The sequence below is a fragment of the Cygnus atratus genome, chromosome 1 (genome assembly GCF_013377495.2).
Source record: "Cygnus atratus isolate AKBS03 ecotype Queensland, Australia chromosome 1, CAtr_DNAZoo_HiC_assembly, whole genome shotgun sequence".
Lineage (NCBI taxonomy): Eukaryota > Metazoa > Chordata > Aves > Anseriformes > Anatidae > Cygnus > Cygnus atratus.
In genome coordinates this window covers 103,504,747-103,523,264 of record NC_066362.1, presented here as the reverse complement: position 1 = coordinate 103,523,264, position 18,518 = coordinate 103,504,747, and the positions used below count along the sequence as shown (strand labels likewise).

The window sequence follows — 18,518 nt, the reverse complement described above, 5'->3', positions numbered from 1 at the left end:
TGGGAAAGCAGACACAAAAAGAATCACGATTATTCAGGGGAATACTTAATATTTGCAGTGGCATAGAGCGGGAGTTTGGAGCAGATGATCTCGGAGGTCTTCTCCAAGTGTAAAGACTCTTTTCAGCCTGTCAGTGGGATGCATGCTCAGCCCGGTAGCTTTGTTCTCACAGACCCTGGTGGATATGCATAGCGAGCCGAATCCCACGAGAATTTCTCCTATGAATCACTGGGTGAAGCCAGTGGGAATTCCCCCTGGGGAGGGGCCAGGAGCTCGTGCTTCTGCAGAATAAAGAGCTCTGTGCTGCAAACCCTGCCGTGGCTGTCACAGGCATTAGGTGTCCCACTGGTGGCACTGGCTGTTACAAGGAAGCGCTGTGGACCCTTTGCAAGAAGAGGGAGAACAATGTGCCTCCCTCTTTATGTCATGTCCATTTAAGCTTGCATTCCCTCTACCCAGTCTTCCAGATTGCACCATTATGCGCTTTTCTGGATCAGAATCTGTTGTGTTGGGAAGATTGGACCTTCGTTAACGTAATTGCCATTTTGTTAAAACATCTTAAATTTTTTTGGGGGGGGGAAGAAAAGAAACATCTAGTTTTTGGGCCCTGTAGGAGTAGGTACGTGAATGTGAGATTTCCAAGCTATGGAGGGCTCTGTCATAATCCAGTCGGAATGTCTGTAGGAAAGTAACTTGCTGTTAGAGCAGACATCTATTCAGAGAAACGACTGCAGAAATGGCGTTGTGGGGTCCATGTTTATGGTTTCTCAGCAACGCTGGTTGACGTTTCCTCGGCTGCAAAATTAAAGGACGTTTTTTTCAACTTGCCAGCTCTACAAACTTAGCTGGGGCTTCCCGCCACGCTGGGCTCCATCAGGCTAACGCATCATCAGGACTCAAGAATCAGTGCATGGAATTTAGTTAATAGCTAATGGTTGATGCATGAGACAGAAATGAGTCCAAGGCCTGAGTTCTGTCTGCTCTGCGGGGCGCTGTAAGGTATTCAAAACTCATTTTAAACGTTTAAGTATGCAAACCTAGCCCCACGGTCAGATCTGTTGATGAGGTACTGTTCATGTTTGTCATCACATTGCAGGGAATGGCCAGTAGTTACATAGGCGCCCGAGTTTTCCTTTGATTTCACTGGGAGTTTTGGGCGTGCAAAGAATGTGGGACTGGATCCTACATGATTTATTGGCATATAATTTACACAGGCTACTTCTTGGCTGTGTTATGTGCATTTCCTTTCTGCAAAGCCTGTCTTAGAGTAGTTTAAGCACCATCAGATTTATCTGCAGGAGCTTTTGAATGCGGTTTTGGAGAGAGTGCCATCAAATGAACTTCCCCTGTTTTGAAAAAGAATGTATATCTAGGTTATTTTTGTGCGTGGTTATCTCGAGGGCTTTAAATGGCTATAAAGTAAGGACTATAGCCATTTAAAAGAAGTTACTAGGAAAGGACCACAATGACCTTGGCAATATCTGATTGCAGGCTAAACTTTCTGGGTGGGCATTGAGCACTGGATACAAAAAAAGTAAAATCTTGGCAGGAGCTGCCAGGTCTCATTATTTTCAGCAGTGCTTGACATTTGCAGTGGTTTAAAAAAAAAAAAAAAAAGAATAAAAAGAAAAAAAGCCAACAACTTCAAAGCAGTAGGGGCATACTGAAAAAAATTGTTTGATCAAAACCAATTTAGCAGTGGTATAATTACAATCAGATAAATAAGTGTTTTCTTCAGACTTGCTTATGGCTTTTCTTCTTTTCTTCCCCCCACAACCTCTTGCAGGAATGGGAGCTGGTGGTGCTGGGGAAGTTGAAGTGGAACCTTGCAGCAGTCACCCCGCATGACTTCATTGAACACATTCTACGGAAGCTGCCTCTACCTAAAGACAAGTTGCTTTTGATCCGGAAGCATGCACAAACGTTCATTGCCCTTTGTGCCACAGGTAGGCCAAGGTGCCCTGGGTATGTCTGCTTGAGATGTGATGGGAAGATTAGTCACTGGTGGCACGAAAGCTTTTCATCCCCTCCGTCCTTAGTACGGTGTGGGAAGAGCTGTTCAAGCCAGTGGGACTTTTGCGAAAGGTGTTGTGCATCAGGTCCTCATACTGTGTATCAACAGTATTCTTGTAAAGCACTTGCAGTCCTGTTCCTACGAACACACATGGTGTTTTTGCTGTAAAGCCAATAAGGCTGAACACAGTTGATTTTCTACTTTGCCTCATTCAGTAATGTTTTTAAAGAGCCACAGGTCATTTGTACGGACAGATACGGGATAGCCAAAATACTAGAAGCTGTAACAGCACGTTAGCCCAAAATGAATGTTGTGTTCTGTAAAATGTTGTTAACAGGACACTGGTTAACCAGTGAGATAGAGATTGTATTTTAACATATATGTGATCTTACTACAGTACTGGAGCATAGGGAATAACAATTTAAAAAAGTAATTACTTTTTTTTTAAAAAACAGTTGGATTCTTTCTCTTAACTTGACTCCAAGCAAGCAGTGAAACTACTCCCTTTTGTAGGGAACCATTATGCTTCCCTTTTGTCATATTTTTGACTGAATACAGTTTCTGAAGGCTTAGATAAGAAAAATGGCTCTGAAGGAATAGAAGCTTTTAATATATATTTATATGTAAAATGCTATTGTTGTTATTTTCTGGTGACTTTTAAAGGCTAAGTGTACTTTAATTTTCAATCCAAGGATTAACAGTTAGACCATTTTATAGGAGCTAGACCTAAAGCAGATGAGCAGCATGCCATGTTTTACAGGGGTATTTCAAAGTAGTATATGGCTTAACATTTTGACTCTCTACTGTTTGATATACCTAACTCTTTGTGATGGGATCTGTTCATTGTGAGAACTGTTTCCCCCTTGTGTTTGCAGAGGCAAAAGGAAAATCAGATGCAGCTTTTGGGTAATACAAGCGTATGACTGTTTACTGCTATTTCTGCTTTTCAATGTTTGAGACTGTTCTTACAATGTAGGTCAGTTTTTGCTACCTCAGTAGGTCTGTTTTAGAGAATGCTTATATGGACTTTCTGAGGGTAATTAACTTTTTGGTTACCAAGATGCTGAAGCTTTTCCTTCTTTTCCCACTGCTGTGTGATCCTTTTAAGGCAGAAGGCCACAGAGCTCAACAGAAATATTGCTCAGTGCCTGCAGGATCACTCTTGGTAATCCATCAGATATTTCTGGTCTAATTAGTAACTTATTTTAGTACATCAGCTATATATTGGCTTTGCATTTTCCCCCTACCTAGGGTTCATTAACACTGCTCTTTTCTTCTGCAAAAGGTGGTCTTTTCAGGGGTCAAAATTATTAGGATCATCATAACATCAGCTGTCACTCTCCCAACATATTTGTGTGTTGTCTTCTATACCAGCCCAGTTTTCCCTCTTCCATTGTTTTCACTTCCTAAAACAGCGTTTTGTTTTGTTTTAAGAGGACATTGTCTTGAGTAACGTAGATTCCATTATGATTTAACTTTACAGATTCTAGTCTGTAATCCTTTGCTCGTGAAGTTTTCCAAGTAACCATACCATTGTAGGAGTGTGGGCCATGAGGGAGTTTCCAACGGCCATGGCTTCTTTCCATTCTTTGTCCTTGAGTTCCTTGATGGTTGGTTCCATGCTTTACTAGTCCATTTACTGAGCTCCAGAACAGCATTCTCTTTCCGACCCTTGGTCCAGCCATGCACTTGTCCTGTGTTTCCCCTGTGATCTGCTTCTCATGGTATCAAATGCATGAACTGAAGTCCTCTAGAGTTTAAAGAAGCAACAAGTCAAAGTTTCCTTTTTTGCATGTGAAAGATGTAGGTATGGAGCTTCCTGGAAGAGAGGGCACCATGGCACTGGCTGCAGTTTTTCTTTTCTTCACGCCCCGTTTTCCACAAATTGCTGTGGTGACATTTACTTCTGAGGCGGACCCACAGCCCATTACAGCTTCAAAAGCAGATACCTTAACCAAGCCCCTTTTTCCAGTTTTCTACCTTATTCTCAATTTACTAGCAAGCTTCAACACTATTATTTGCATTATGGAAATGCCATGTTATTATTGCTTTATTTCCCTTTCACTACCACTCTTCTCAAAGCAATTCTTAGCCTCCTCTGTGAAAAAATCCCCTTCTCATCAAACTTCCTTCCAAATCCAGTTGTCATTTCCTTTTCTTGTCTTATTTGTTGCAGAGCTCTCTTCATCAGCCGCTGCATTTCTTCTTTCCCTTTCTCCCTCAAAGCTTCTGCTCTCAGCCAGCTTGGGTTAAGCCTGTTGTTTCATTTCCCCATTTGCCTTCTTTCAGCTAGATGACCTCCTTTGACATGTGGATGCCTCTTCCTTGCTCCCTCCATGCATGTGTTTAGCCCAGTTTTGGCTCTTCAGTGTTACCAGACTTGACCTTGCTGGCTGGCTAATGGCTTTAGTCTTGGGCATGGCAGTGTCTCTTCTTTTACTTCCTGATTCATCTCAATGTTGCTTTACTCTGCTCTCAAGTACTTTTTCTTCTTTAGTGTGTCGTGTAAAGTCTGACATATTTTGATCTTTTCTCCCCTACCTTGAGTTCTTCACCTACTGCTCCGTTTTGGTTTCAGCAAAAGCTTTATACCAGAAATTCCCAAGTGTTCCCTGCCTTTGCAGAGCCAGCTGTGGTCTCAGTCCTGTGAGACTTCATGTCAGCAGAGATGGAAGCAACCATTAACAGTTCTGGGAAGGGGCACTGATGGGTTGCTGGGTTGAGCTGGATGTTTAGGATCACTTTAATATTGATTTCTAGTCTGATTTCTGTTTGAATACTACACAAAAGGAGAAGACACTCAGTTCTTTTGTATTCTTAGTCATGTTTTATCATTTTGGTGCTCTCTGTTTGTCTGTCTTCATTTCAAGCCCGGTTTCTGAAACAAGCTGCATGAATATAAATCCACAGCCTCTCCCCTGTCATTGTAGTGAGTAATGATTCACATGAGCATGACTGAAACTGGAACATATCCCTCCTTGCTTTTGGTTCCATCTGAACTTATTACTTCTAAGCAAGACAGAAGCTTATTCCTTGAACAAGAAGTTTTCTCTTTTCCCTGCCCTGCCCTTGTAACACTTTCTGAAGCCTCGTTCTCCACCAGAAGGATCTGAAAGTGGAGCCACCCTCGGCCCAGCTCTGCCTGTACTTGCAGAGCTGTGGCTGTGTACACAGGGTACTGGCAAGTGAGCAGAGCACAATCTCTTGACTGGGAATTGCCTGTGCATAGGACAGCTTTCTTCAAGCTGCCTCGCTCACTGCACGATGACACCGTATAGACTGATACGTGCTGACATACCCTCGTCTTTCACAGTGTCATTTGTTTTCTTACCCTGCTGGTGGCTACCTATGTGAGCTAAACTCTTCTTCAGGAGCCCTGTGGATTTTAAAGGCACTAAAAAGTTAGTGCAGCAAGACTCCCTGCCCTTACAATATAGCTTGTTAAAACAGATGCTTACCTCTTTTTCAGCTTGAGAGGATCCTGTTTATCTGCTTGTCCAAAAGAGACCATTCTTCTTTTTGCTCTCTTAAGTCATTGTCATTTGCTGTTCTTACCCTACCTCCTGTCTGTTTGTTGCTTTTCACTATTCATTTGTCCTGCAATGGGCTTACCTCTGTCTCTTCCCATAGCACTCCACAGTTTGGAGATGTTTCTATGGGGTCATCCATTTGCTTGTGTGTGTTGCTCTCCAAGTCATGGAGTCACTCCTGGAGGAGCAGGAAAATGCCCTGGCTGCAGAGCTGCATGCAGAACATGCCACGCTGCAGATGGAAGGAGGACCGTTCATTATTTCCTTGACTTCAGCTTGCACTCCATTTCTTCTTCCAGGTTGTTCAGAGTTGCAGATGCTTGACTGCTTCCTTAAGTTACGCTCTCTTGTTGGAGGCCGTATGTGACACTGTTTTGGCACAGGGTATATATATATATATGTTTGTCTCAGGACCTACAAAAGAATGGGTTTTGAGGGAGGAGAGGCTGTGCAAACCAGGATTCAGTAAGAGGAGCTGTGCTTCTCTGGGCAGAAGCAGTAATGGAGAGACTAATCCCAGGAGGTTCTCGGTGTTTTATTTAAGTGGCATGGAAAACTTGGAAGCAGAAAGCTTCGTGGACTTGCAGAGACAGAAAGCAACTGTGTAGATCCCTAGACTCAGTTGTTTGCACATTCTCTTTTGTGCTTCAGCTGAGTCCTCTGGCAGGTGAGATGTTGCCATAACAAATACAATGCAGCATCTCATGACTGGTGGCTTTCAAAATTTGTCTAGAATGAGCCTAAGAAACAGGAGGAAAATTTCAGCTTTAAGTCAGTTTTGTACTGTGTGCCAAACCTCTGCCCACTGTTTCTGGGACATTAATAATCTATATTTGAAAGCTGAGAAAGCTTTTTTTTTTTTTTTTTGAACTTCGGGGCCAAATCTGGGATCCTTACTCAGACAGAAGTTCTGTGGAAGTCAATGGGAGTGTTGTATAAGCAAAGACTGCACAGTGAGGCCTATAGCCATGCTGATCTAGAGGGTAACTACACAGAATGCTGTGTAACACCAAGAGGCATGTTTGGTCCTCAGGAGTCCTGCTGGGCAATGTGCTATGCATCCTTACCCTTTCAGCCAATGTAAGACTTACTTGGCTATGTCTGTGGGGAAGACAAAGGTGTGCTATGCATTTTAGCCAGGACCTGTTCTTCACAGAGGGGAAAAAAAAAAGTCCACAGAGGCTTTGTTAGATGCATTAATCTCATAGAAGGAAAATACGCATTGTAAAGTGATGGTGGTTGCACAAATGCTTCTTGCATTACACGTGTCAGAAGAAAAAATAATCCGCGTGATTTTACTGCCAGACAAAAGAAGGCTTTTGCTTGTTCCTGGGAGAATATCAGTATAACAAGCTCTCCAGCAGAATGAGGACACAAGAGCCATCACAGCTCCATTAGCAAGTAGGCAGGGCCTGGGGAGTATTTCATATGAGCAGGCTCGCTCCTTAAGTTGTAGGACCCAACAAATCTGGAAAGATGAGGTGGAATGAAATTGAGGAAGAGAGCCTTTGCTGATACAAGCTAGTATATTTCCTGGCTGTAAGATAAGTTGTCCTTCTTCCTACCAGCTGCACATCTGATCTTTTGATGGTTCAAGTGCTAATATAATCCTGATCTTGATTAAGCTACCTTATTGAAATTGTAGAACAAATGGCAATAATAATCAGTACAAATAGTTGTTCAGAAATAGTTTATGATTTAATCTGCAGCTAATCAGTGTGCTGAATTGAGTGCTTGTATACTTTTCTATGTAGAGTGTTCAACAAGTTTTCCTATCTATACTTCAGTCAGAAGGTTATGTGATAACGTTAGCATTTAGGATACTTCAAAGTGTAAAGTCCAATCTTTTTAGCCTTACTGTAGCCCAGGAACAGAATTAGGTGTCTTCCCTGCCACCTACTCAATGGATAGAAGCACTTACATCTGCATCCTATTTTACTTGATAGTTTTTTCTTTTGTCATTCTTGGCACTGGTATACCTTTTTTTTTGTTTTTTGAAGTGCTAAGGAGTCAGTTGGTTTTGCTTTTAAAAGCAGAAATTGTTAACATTGGGAAAAATTGTTGTGTCGCAGAATTACAGGAGTAAGAGATAAAATGGGCAGTGCAGTTAAAGCCAACTGGATTAACACGTGAACACAGGAAATGCATTTGGATCAAAACAGGCAAGAATTAAATGCGTGACTTATATTGTTTCCCTTACAACTTTATTTTAAACTTACCTCCTAAAATAAAGATCCATGCTTGTCCTCACAGTAAAATCATCGGCTGTGTGACGTTTGACGCTGAATGAAATTGGGCTGTTAAATTTTGATAAGCATTTAAATAGCAATTTATAAACTGATGTTGTTGAGGGTCATTGTTGTGTTCTCCTGATGGAGATAACATTCCTTTTTTTCCTCCCCCTGTGATGCGCCCCCTGAGAAGCGTTGCTTTCCTCTAGGCAGCGCTTTCCAATTCTGCATTTGCAGGTCTGCAAACAAACCTCTATCAAATCCTAGAGATGAAAACTGGCTTTTAAAATAGCAACCTGCAACCAGAACAGTAACAGGGATCATTGTGAGAAGGTGGAGTTCCCACCTGGCTTTGGCACACGGAGCATGTCCAGCCTGGGTGTTTGTCAGTGCTCTTTTCCTTCCGGCAGTTTTCCTTAATTGGCTGCGAGTTATGGCTTCCCCTTGCAGGACCTCTCTGGGTTCCTGCCTCTCGTTCTCTCCTGCTTTAGTCTGACTGTCAACCTTTCATTTTCCTGGCTCAGAGGTAGTGAAGTCCACTGGATCTGCCTGCAGGAGTGAGCCAGCAAAATAGCTCAGCTGTAGCGTGCAGGGTCCTAGCACCTGACCGTCAGTCACATTTGCTGCACGTGCAGAAAAATGATCTTGGCATGTGCATACATTCCTGCCCTGGCTGTCAGTTCTAGCTTGGGTGCAGAGTACGCCGTCTGAAAGAAGAGTGCTGATTGTCCTCAGTACCCTGAATTTGCTCTGGTTGTCTGGTCCAGAGGTGGCTGTGTTTCAAATGGCACTTTCTTGTATTTGCTTTTTTTTTTTTTTTTTTTTTTCCTCCAGTACTGAAGTTACCTGTAGGAGTCAGTGGGGTTGTGCAGGGTTGGTCCCAAGTTTTTAAGATCCTTTACGCAAAAAGGTGGCATGGAAATGGTGATGGGATGGTTCATGGCATTTATTGCCTGGAAATAGAAGGCAAAACAAGTCCTGCTTTCTAACAACCCATTTCTTTCCTTGAAGTGTTTGCATGTTCTTATTCTCTTAGGCTACGTGTTGTTGCACTACCCCTCTGACTTTCGAGACTCTTTCGTACTTTGCTATGGAGTTGCATAAATCACAGCAAAGTTAAGAGCCAGAGCTGTACCTTGAGTGAACGCTCTGGGTTCCCATTAACCAGGGTTGCACGTAGGTCCATAGCCATAGCCTTGCTTCAGGTGTACAGTGCTTTTTGTAACATTGCCCTTGTAATTCAGGGTTCATTGTCTCCAGCAAGAATTTAAAGTAAAAGTATATGTCTCAAATGTTTTAAATTCTCTCTCTTCCCCCTTTTATTTTGATTTTTTTTTCTTAAATGTCAAGGCAAGCTTTGGACTTAAATCTGGGGGCAGTTTTGCCTATGAGTGAGGATGGTGAGTTTTGGCTGTTATCATGTGGGAAGTGGGACAAGAGCTTATAATCGAGAAATCATATATAGAAAACTTGTTTTAAATTTCTTGATGGAATGTAAGAGACTCGGAGGGGGGTTCTGCATCCACTCAGATATGGTGTTTAATATTTATGCTTTCATTGCACCTTGACAAACACTTCACGTAGTTATTGCTTTGCTTGAATATGGAAATATGTTAATTACGGCCTTTATTCCACTGCCTGCTCTTTTCCTCAGCCTTTTCTATTCAACCCTCTAGGTGGCCCAGCACAATGTGGCTTCTTTTCTTTCAATGAGCTCTTTCCACACTAATAGGGTCCAGGGTGATGTGGAGAACCATGTGCACAAAATTGGTGCACCACCCCCCATCCCTTTGTGGGCATGTCAGGTTAAATTCATATCAGCAGGAGGGTCACTGCCATGATTTTCAATAGCGCGAGATGAGGTGATGACTTCAGACAATGGCGCCACACTCTCCAGTTGGAGACACTTGCCTCACCAGTTGCAGTAGTTAATTAATATGCTAAAAATAGGAGCCAGTGATACAAATCACTGCCTGTTGTACAACAAAGACTGGGCATGTGTAGCTTTGATAGCCAAGTTTATGGTGCTTGTTATGGAGGGAAGTTAGTTTAGAGCTAGAGGCAATGTAAGACTTTCTGGATGCTGAGCTTTAGTCACTCTGGGCCTCTGGCCATTCGCTCGCTGTCTCATTTGCATTATGAATGACATTAAGGGAACTAACAAGGTTATTGGGCATAGAAACGTTCTCATGTGACCCCACGTGGAAGCAGACCTACAGCAGTGCTAGTTGGCAGGGGCACTGTGGCTCTTTATTCAGCTTCCTAGGAAGACGGTTTCTGGGAGTACATAACTTGTAGGTATAAAATCAACCACGAGAAGACCGGCATTCGAATAATGTGGAGGTCCTGATGTAAGCCCCTAGGAGGCAAGGAAGTGCAGAGGGGAGGCTGAATGCGTGTTTTTCGCTCAGCTCATCGAGCCTGGGCTGTGACGAGCGTTGGGTGTGAGACCTAGGAGCTCCCTGTTGATGCGATCTCCTCTGCTGGCCACTGAGAGCTGGGGGAAGCTGCTCTGTGAGGACACTTGTGAGGCATGGGTCCACCTGGGCCTCCAAGGGGATCTGTTTCTCCCAGCTGCAGACACAATGGGTGGGAGCAGAGGCATGTTGTTCTTACCCACTGCATTGTAGTTTCTGTATGGACTGCCCAGACTTTGTTGGAGTTATCTTTTTCCAAAAGATAACCACGTCTTCCCAAAAAATTGTGGCAAGGAGGGGTAAATTATGGAAAATCCATGGCCACTGGTAGGTCTCTAGTTCCCATGCATAATTAGGACACAGTTTGGTATGTCCAAAAACCAAATGCTGGAGTTATATTCCAGCTTATGGCCACATTAGTCAATTGCAGCCTCGTTCACGCCACCATAAGCACACGGGGTTTGCACTTGCCGTGTTTCTTGTCTTCTTCATTTTATGCTCACATGTACTTCAGCAAGCATTGTGCCACAGCCTGCTTTGTCCCCTGTGGTATCACCCAGGAGCACTGTTAGTTCCCATGGCTTTGTGCTGTAAATGGAGGTGAAACATGCTGAAGTCAAAGGGCCTGAACTCCTTGTTCCCAGTTGAGGAGAGTTCCTAGCAGAGCTAAACCCAAGCAGTTGCAGTATGTAGAAGGGTAGAAACAGATCCGTGGAGATGCATCCTTCTTTAATTCATCCATTTCTACAGAAATTAGTGGGGTTGCTCATGAGTTGCTGTGTGGGAACAGATTTTTAGGATGCTAAGTCTGTTCCATAAATGTTGTTTGAATATTTTAAAATGTTACAAACATTTGTTACTTGCTCCATGGACTGGGAGAAGACTCTGGACAGTAATTAAAGCACATAAACATTTACGAGCTTTACAAAAACGCCTCTTTATTGGAGTCCTGGAACTGTTCCTGGTTTTCATGTTGGACTTTGTAAACTGGTGGCCCGTTCTTCTTCCACGGAGCTGCTAGCTACCGGATTAGTCCACAGGAATGAGCTACAGCAACAGTCACCCAGAGCTGAGTCCTGGGGCTCCCAGTAGGTAGCAGTGAGTAAGAAAAGAGGCAGCATAGCACAAAACAAGGGCCATTTTGAACATCCGTTTTCAAGCAGGATGAAAGAAGAAATGGTGAGTTCTGGTTAAAATCCCACTGTGGTTATGGCCTGCTCTCAAGGTCTGGCCCAGTAATAACCACAACAGCAGGCAGAGGCACTGAGGATAGCACAGGCTCCTGCTGAGAGTGCATGTGCTCTGTATCGGGTAGCACTATTTGTTCTCCCTGGTCACCCACTTACAGGCTGGGTGGGGCTCTCCCTTGCAGTATAAATTCACATGAGGTAAATATGAAAGATTGATTTTGATGGTGGAAGTGTAACTCCTTTTACATTGGTGGCGTCATTTGTGATGCATGCTGAGATCAGCATTTACCAGGCAATGTCCAGCACTGACAAGTAGGGGGGTCAAGACTTTCCCGATGACTTAGTTGTTAATTTGGGCACTATTATGATTTCCAAGGCCATTTGCTTTCTTATACATACAGTGGGTTACTACTACAGTAGTGTAAAATTATTATTTTTATAATAATAGCAGTCCACACTAATTGTTTTTGTCTGTGGGAATTTGCTCATTCAGAAGTGTTTGTCTGTGTGTGATGTCTGCTGAGCTTTCCTGGGAGGAAGGACATGGGGACATCAGTGGTGGGCAGTGATGGGCTTGCAAGTGGTCATCTCCCAGTGGCTCCATGAGACAGATAAGTCTGTGTGAGGGTTTCAGCTCCTCCCTTTTCTCTCCCCGCTTCTAGCATTCCTCCTCCAGTCTGTATGGTTGAATGATATGACAAGAGTTCCAGTCTTAGGTGAATTCTGCATTCCTCTTGGATCCCAGGTACATATTACAGCCTGGAGAGGAACATGCCATCTTCAGATCTATTCCTGTGTCTGCTCTCTCAGCATCTGGGAGACTGAGAAAGAAACCTCTGTGTGTTTAAAACTTCTTTGGTTAAACAAAAATCAGCAGGATTACAGAATTTGTGCTAGCTGAAGAGAGGAGACTTGGGATGTGCCCTTAACGGAAGGGCAGTTTTCTGTGATATGTCTGTATAAATAGAGTGAATATACTGATAGCATTTCTGTTATATTTTTATTGGGATTATTATTATTTTAAAATTTTGGGAAATACTTGGATTTTCTCTTCTTTCTCCTTCAGTCCGTACAATCGAAAAGTGATAGAGAAGGGTTTGATAATGAGTTACTGTTGAACCAAACAACTTGCAAATCAAGTTTCAATTTAGGAAGATATTTATAACCTAGAAAATCTGGGAATGGTGTTTAGTAAAGGAAATACAGGTTACCAAGCATCTGTACAGTATGAAAAAGCATAAAGTGGCCTTAGAAAGGTCACAAGAGCATTCAGTTTTATTTTCATTTCTCTCCTGATCTCAGCAGATGTGTGAGAACTTTTGAAATGCATTTTCAACCTGGTTGTTAAAAAGTAGTAGTAATGACAAATGTGATCTTTGTTTTTTCTTTGATCATATAGCTATGGGCTGTAAGTGTTCTTGCTTACTAATTGCAAAGGTGTTGAACATAGAGCAGTAAAGATGAATTGTTAATTAAAATCTCTTTCCCGGACAGTTTGTTAAATGCTGGAATTAATTAAGTCTTTAAAAATTGACGTGATTAAAAAAAAATCTCAGTTCAGTCCTTTGTGATACCTTATTCCAGTTCGTTTTCTGATTGTACATAGAGCTCTAGTGTGACCAAGACCCAAATTTCTGACATAAATTACAGAAAGCCTCCCTCTTCTTTTTCCTTTTTTTTTGTAAACTAAGAAAAGACTATTAAAAATTGTCCAGGTTTACTTTATGCATCAGTGAGAATAAAAGACCAAGCTGCATTTCCATCTTAATTTGTAGATCTGTTACACCTCCTTTGACTACTTGTGATGAGTAGTGTGACTAATGAGCTCAGTCGGACCAAAAAGAGTGGCACTTTTCTCTTTCTTCTACTTCCCTGTTTTTTATTCTTGGGTGTGGTTTTTATGTTGATTGCCTCTGATGTTTTGCAGCTTTTCTGGTCCAGACTTGGACTAATTCCCGGATCTGTTCTTGCAGATTTTAACTTTGCCATGTACCCACCGTCAATGATAGCAACTGGAAGTGTGGGAGCAGCCATCTGTGGCCTTCAGCTCGATGATGGGGACAGTTCACTCTCCGGTGACAGCCTAACAGACTTCCTGGCCAAGATCACAAGCACAGATGTGGTGAGTGTCCTGGATTCCTGTTCTTGTTTCACTTCTGAGAGCTCTGAGGAAAACTGGGCCATCCATCAAATGGGGTCTGATCCTGAAAGCCCACTGGAGTGAATGGAGGGAATAGCTCCTGGAGAGAGCAGGTTGTAGGTGTGGGCCCAGTGCCTTGGTGGAAGTGCTCTGGACGTCCAGAGTTCCTTGGCCTCCTGTGAATCACTCTTCATTCGTGCTTTGTTCAGCAGCTGTGAGGGTAGAGCCTGCTCTGCCTTGGCTGGTCTGAGTGCTTGGACCCGCTCTGCCTACCGTGAATAATGCTCAGACTTGCTATAGTGGGGAAGCCACCTTGAGTGCCCTCCAGGCAATGGCATTGGAAGGCAGACGGCATCCCTGGTGGCATAAGGTAAACACAGGGACAGTGGTCCTGTGCTCTCAACCTTGAAACTGCTGGTCTGTCCCTCATTGAGCCATCTCCTAAAAATCCTTGACTTAAAGGAAGTGAATTCTGAGCTTATCTAATCCTCCAGCACTGGCAAAATATGAGGCAGGTGCAACCCTGGCCATCTGGGTTTCTGTCTATAACCTCGCTAAGCGCTCCCCCTGAAGGGAATTTCTTGTATTGTCAGAAAATTTGGTTATCAGTAGGAGAGGTGAATCTGATGGCAGTTCAGTGGTTCCTGACGAGTGAGTTTAGCTTCTGGTGAGTACCTATGAAAAACCCAAACCAGGCAGCTCTGCTTGGCAGTCTGAGCAGAAAGCTGAGAGGACTGAAGGGAGTGTTCAGGGCACCTTTCCCTCCAGTTGTAATGCCGTGTTGGTGGGTGGCTGCGGGTAGACTGTATGCTGCACTACGGGATAATCAGGAGCTTCACCTCCCGGTAAGCTGACAAGTTCTGCCACAGTGAAATACACAGAAAAAGAAAGAAATTGAGCGAGAATTTATGAAACGCAGGACACTAATAATGCGTTTTTACCATAAAAGTATCAATTTCCAATGTGTCAGCCTTAACATGTGTTAACCATAAATCATTTTACTGCTTTTGCTTTGCAGAGTAAATACCCTGTGCAATTATTAGATCTGTGATACCATTGTCAAAAGAAGGTTTGTTTTTTTTTTTCCGACAAACGTTCTGAATTTTGGTTAAAAAGGAATAGTCCAGTTTGACAAAAAGGGAATTTCACAATTTCTTTTTTTCTTTCAATCAGATTGAGCCTAATTTTAAAGCTCATTTTTGGATCTGCCCATTTCTTTTGATTGGAAATGAGTTTTGCAAAGAAAAAGGAACATTTCCAATTCTGAATGTTTATAATGTCAAGTATATGCAGAAATTTAATGAACACTCATTTCATTGTAAGTGAAAATTTCACACAGGTGATTTGCCATTTTGCACCTGTTTCATAAGGTCACAGAAATAGCGCTGGTATATTGCAAGAAGCAGCACGAACATACAAGAAAAATCGTATATAACAATTAAGACTGAATGGCTTGATGCGAGTAATTGCACAGTGCTCATTTGTACAGTTGTTCTATTTTAGCTTGAGTAAATCTATTACATTTAGTTAATATATGTGGAAAACAAGAATTACCAGTTATTGATATTGGCAGTTATTGGCTGACTGAAATTTTCTCTTTGGATGTTTTTTGATTGGATGAAACACGGTAAGTTTTGGTGTTGTATCCAGCAAATGTCAGGGAGGACTCTAGACATCAAGTGGATAGATGTAAGCGGGACATTAGAAACTGGGCAGAGGAAGACCAGGAGTTATGGAGATACTAAGATTTTGTTAACACAGGTGCTGCTTCTGGCCATACTTGTGAATGTCCACATAATATGGAAAACAGTTGGTGCTAGCCATTGAGAGCTTCTTGTGTAATTATCAGTGGTCTTAATGCCATGGGATGTCTGAGGGGTTGATGCCCCACTGCCATGATTTTGTTTGCTGCACAGCAAAACCATATGAATTTTGTTTCGTGGCTGAAGCTTCTGTTGAAGCTCCTTGGCTGCTGCTTATTTTCATGCTTGCTTTTGCTGATGGATGCCCACACAACTGTTTATGTCCCTACTTCAAAACCCATCCTGGAACTGATTGAGCATAAAGAGGGAAGGATCATTTGTTGTTTTGGAGTTGGTGGGGGGAGTTGCTCAGTTTCTAAGAACAGCCTGCGTGATCAGAGTCAGAGAGCTATACAGATGCAATCTTTCCATCACTAGACTACGTTCCCCATACTGGTGAGCTCCAGATAAACTTTTAATACTATCTCCGCTTGTTGGAGGGGAGATGCCAGGGTAGCCCTGCTGATGTGTTTCTTTGAGATGTATGTGGTGGGTTTTTGATCAACCATTGAGTAACTGGGCTCTGTCTTTCTGGAGATGGCAGGGAGCTGTTCAAGGTCATTCTTCATGTCTTCTAAGAGCTTCTCTTTGCAACCACAAGGATCTTTGTCCTTGCTCTTTTTCAGCATGGACAGGAGGTTTGGCTTGCAGAGACAACAGGCAGCTGACAATACTCAGGTGAGGGGAGGCAAGCTCAACATGTGGGCCACAAAGGCTGCATCACTGGGATCTGGCAAAGTACTTGGCTGTACCTAGATTCCACAATAACAGGGAAGAGAATTTACCACCCTCACCAGCTTTTTTTGCCAGCAAAGAGGTTTGAGCATCACTTTATGATGCAGCCCTTGCCGCAGTAATCTGGTCCTTACTCACCTTTAGATTGGGTAATTTGCAGTTCATGCTGCATGGGGCGTATTTAGATAATGTTTAGAAACTCCAGTGAGGCTAGATGCAGCTGCTTGCTTGCACAGTCGATTGTCATGGTAGGGATTAAACTCACAGGTTTTCCTACTGCACCTCTCCATGTGTTTTTTTCTGGTTACTGGCTGGTGCCTTGCTGTGAAGCCCTCCTTGAATCAGGATCCCAGCTGCTGTAGAAGCTGGCTCTTCCCATGCTCTGTTTGTGTACCGGGGATGTCTGCAAAGGCTTGTAGAGACAAATGAAAAGTCACAGTAGGGTGTCCTTCTGGTGGAATTTTCTTTCTCCTTGGTTTGGTGGAGCCCCTGTTTAATTAACTTTCAGAGAATGTTGCAAGGATATTACACAAGACCATGTTGGAGGGGGAATATATGGCTTTTTTTTTTTTTGCTGTCTTGGGAGTTTTTTTCTGGATTCTCTTCATTTGATATTTATGGATATACATTTAAAGCTCATTTTCTTTCTTATAGGAGATATTTGAAGCTTTCTCAGGCTTCCTGATACTTCTTAATGTAATGCCCTTTTGCAACGTCTTGCAAATTGGGCAAACTTTATCTCTCATGCTGAATTTTTCTATCCTGATTGTTTCATTCTGAAAGAAAATACCTGCCAGAACAGTTTAGTAGTTCTTAAGTGTTTAGAAGAAAAAAGATGTTATTTGTCTCATTGAAAAATTCATCAGGCTTTTTCTTTGAAATTTAGCAGATGGCTTTTTGTCAGAAATGTGCTTTTTGCCATCCTGCTGAAAATCTTCCCAAATCTGGCTAAGCTTAAATGCCTTTGGGTAAAAGAAAAAATCACTCACCCCAAATAACAAAGAACTCTTAGCATTTTACTAGTCACATCCTCTCCAAGAGTCTGTCGGCACTGGGTAGAGACAGGCTTTCTTCTCTTTGCTCCTAGTCTCAGCCCACAGCAGCACAGACTTCTATGGAGACTCTCACTCAGCCTCCAAGTCAAAGCACACTCAGTACAAAAGGAGCTTCTGGATAATTTAGTCACTGAAAAAAATCAAGTCTTTAAAGAACTTAGATTGCTCTAATTTTTCAAGATACTTCCACGTGGCCAAACTTGGAGGATTCTCACTGTGGCTGAGCTGGCCCTAACTCAGAATCTGTCTCCTGCAAAATTTGAAGTCTCAGATTAACCAAAGTGAGCAAGAATTGTTAACTTGGGCAAAATAGTGTATTTTTCATTAGCCAGGTATTTGGAAATATTTTGGTAGATATTTTTCCCATGACATTTTTGTTGGAATCAGGCCCTGAGCTGGAAGGTTTCATCCCACCTGTTAAAGCTTAAGGGAGCGATAAACAGCTGAAAATAGCTGAAAAACAGGGTCTCAAAGAAGTATCAGGCAGTCTTAATAATAGGTGGTAATATCAGCCACAGCTGTAAAATGTATTGTTGGTAAAAATGTACTGGCTGGATTGTGTAAGAGTCACCCAAGGCTGTGTTAACGAAGAGTAAAGACTATTGTACTATATTTTATGCTGGCACTTAATTAAAGTTGAATGAAAAGCTTCAGTTCTCTCACTTCCTAATTTCTGATGGCTGAAAGCTGTTCCTGCAGCAACACAATTAATTCATCGTCACTGTATGAATGATTTTGTTTTCAAGGGGAGGTTAGGGAAGGGCAAGAATCTATAGCTCGGAGGTTTCAGGAGCATCATGCAGTGGAAAAGTGAGGTAACTCGCAGGGGTTACAGCTCTGCAGGGGAAAAGTCTGTGCCTTTGTGCCCCTTGTGCCTCCTCGTAGACCACAGAATACTGCACGGGGCTGGAGGAAAATCTTCCCGACGAGCAGGTCCTGAGGGCAGAGCGTTGCAGAGTTCTGCTGCCCCACGAGGGGTGCCATGGTGTTTCCTATGGGGTCCCCTGTGTTGCAGTTGACCTCCTAGCTCAGCTTGTAAATAAAATGAACTTTCCTGCTGCTCAGCCCAGGAACTCTGAGGAATGCAGGGACATTTCCTGAACTAGCCACCCTGGATGCTTCCGATATTTGAAACTAGTTCTGAGTTGTTCAGGAGCAAAGAGGTGTCTTAAAAACCCACATCAGCAAATGGGGGTGGGGGAAGTGTTGAGAGAGAGAGATCACAGCGTGGAAACACATAATGGGACGTTTTCATGAACTTAAAGAAAAATGTCGCTCTCTGAGGTAAAGCATATGAAAAATTTCAGCTTCAAAGTTGCAAGCGTATGAAAACATACTCTTGAGAATGATAATGAAATCCTGCTGTAACTAAGCTGCACTGAGCTTTTCTAAACTTTTACTGTT

The 18,518-nt window shown here is 42.7% G+C and overlaps 1 protein-coding gene across 1 annotated transcript in view; it reads left to right on the top strand.

The window, feature by feature from the left end:
• Positions 1–18,518, top strand: part of CCND2 (cyclin D2) — a 41,668-nt gene that overhangs the window by 4,151 nt on the left and 18,999 nt on the right. Inside the window, exons 4-5 of the mRNA XM_035545974.1 lie at positions 1,787–1,946; positions 13,356–13,504. Coding sequence (XP_035401867.1) covers positions 1,787–1,946; positions 13,356–13,504 — 309 coding nt within the window. The remainder of the gene's footprint in view (positions 1–1,786; positions 1,947–13,355; positions 13,505–18,518) is intronic.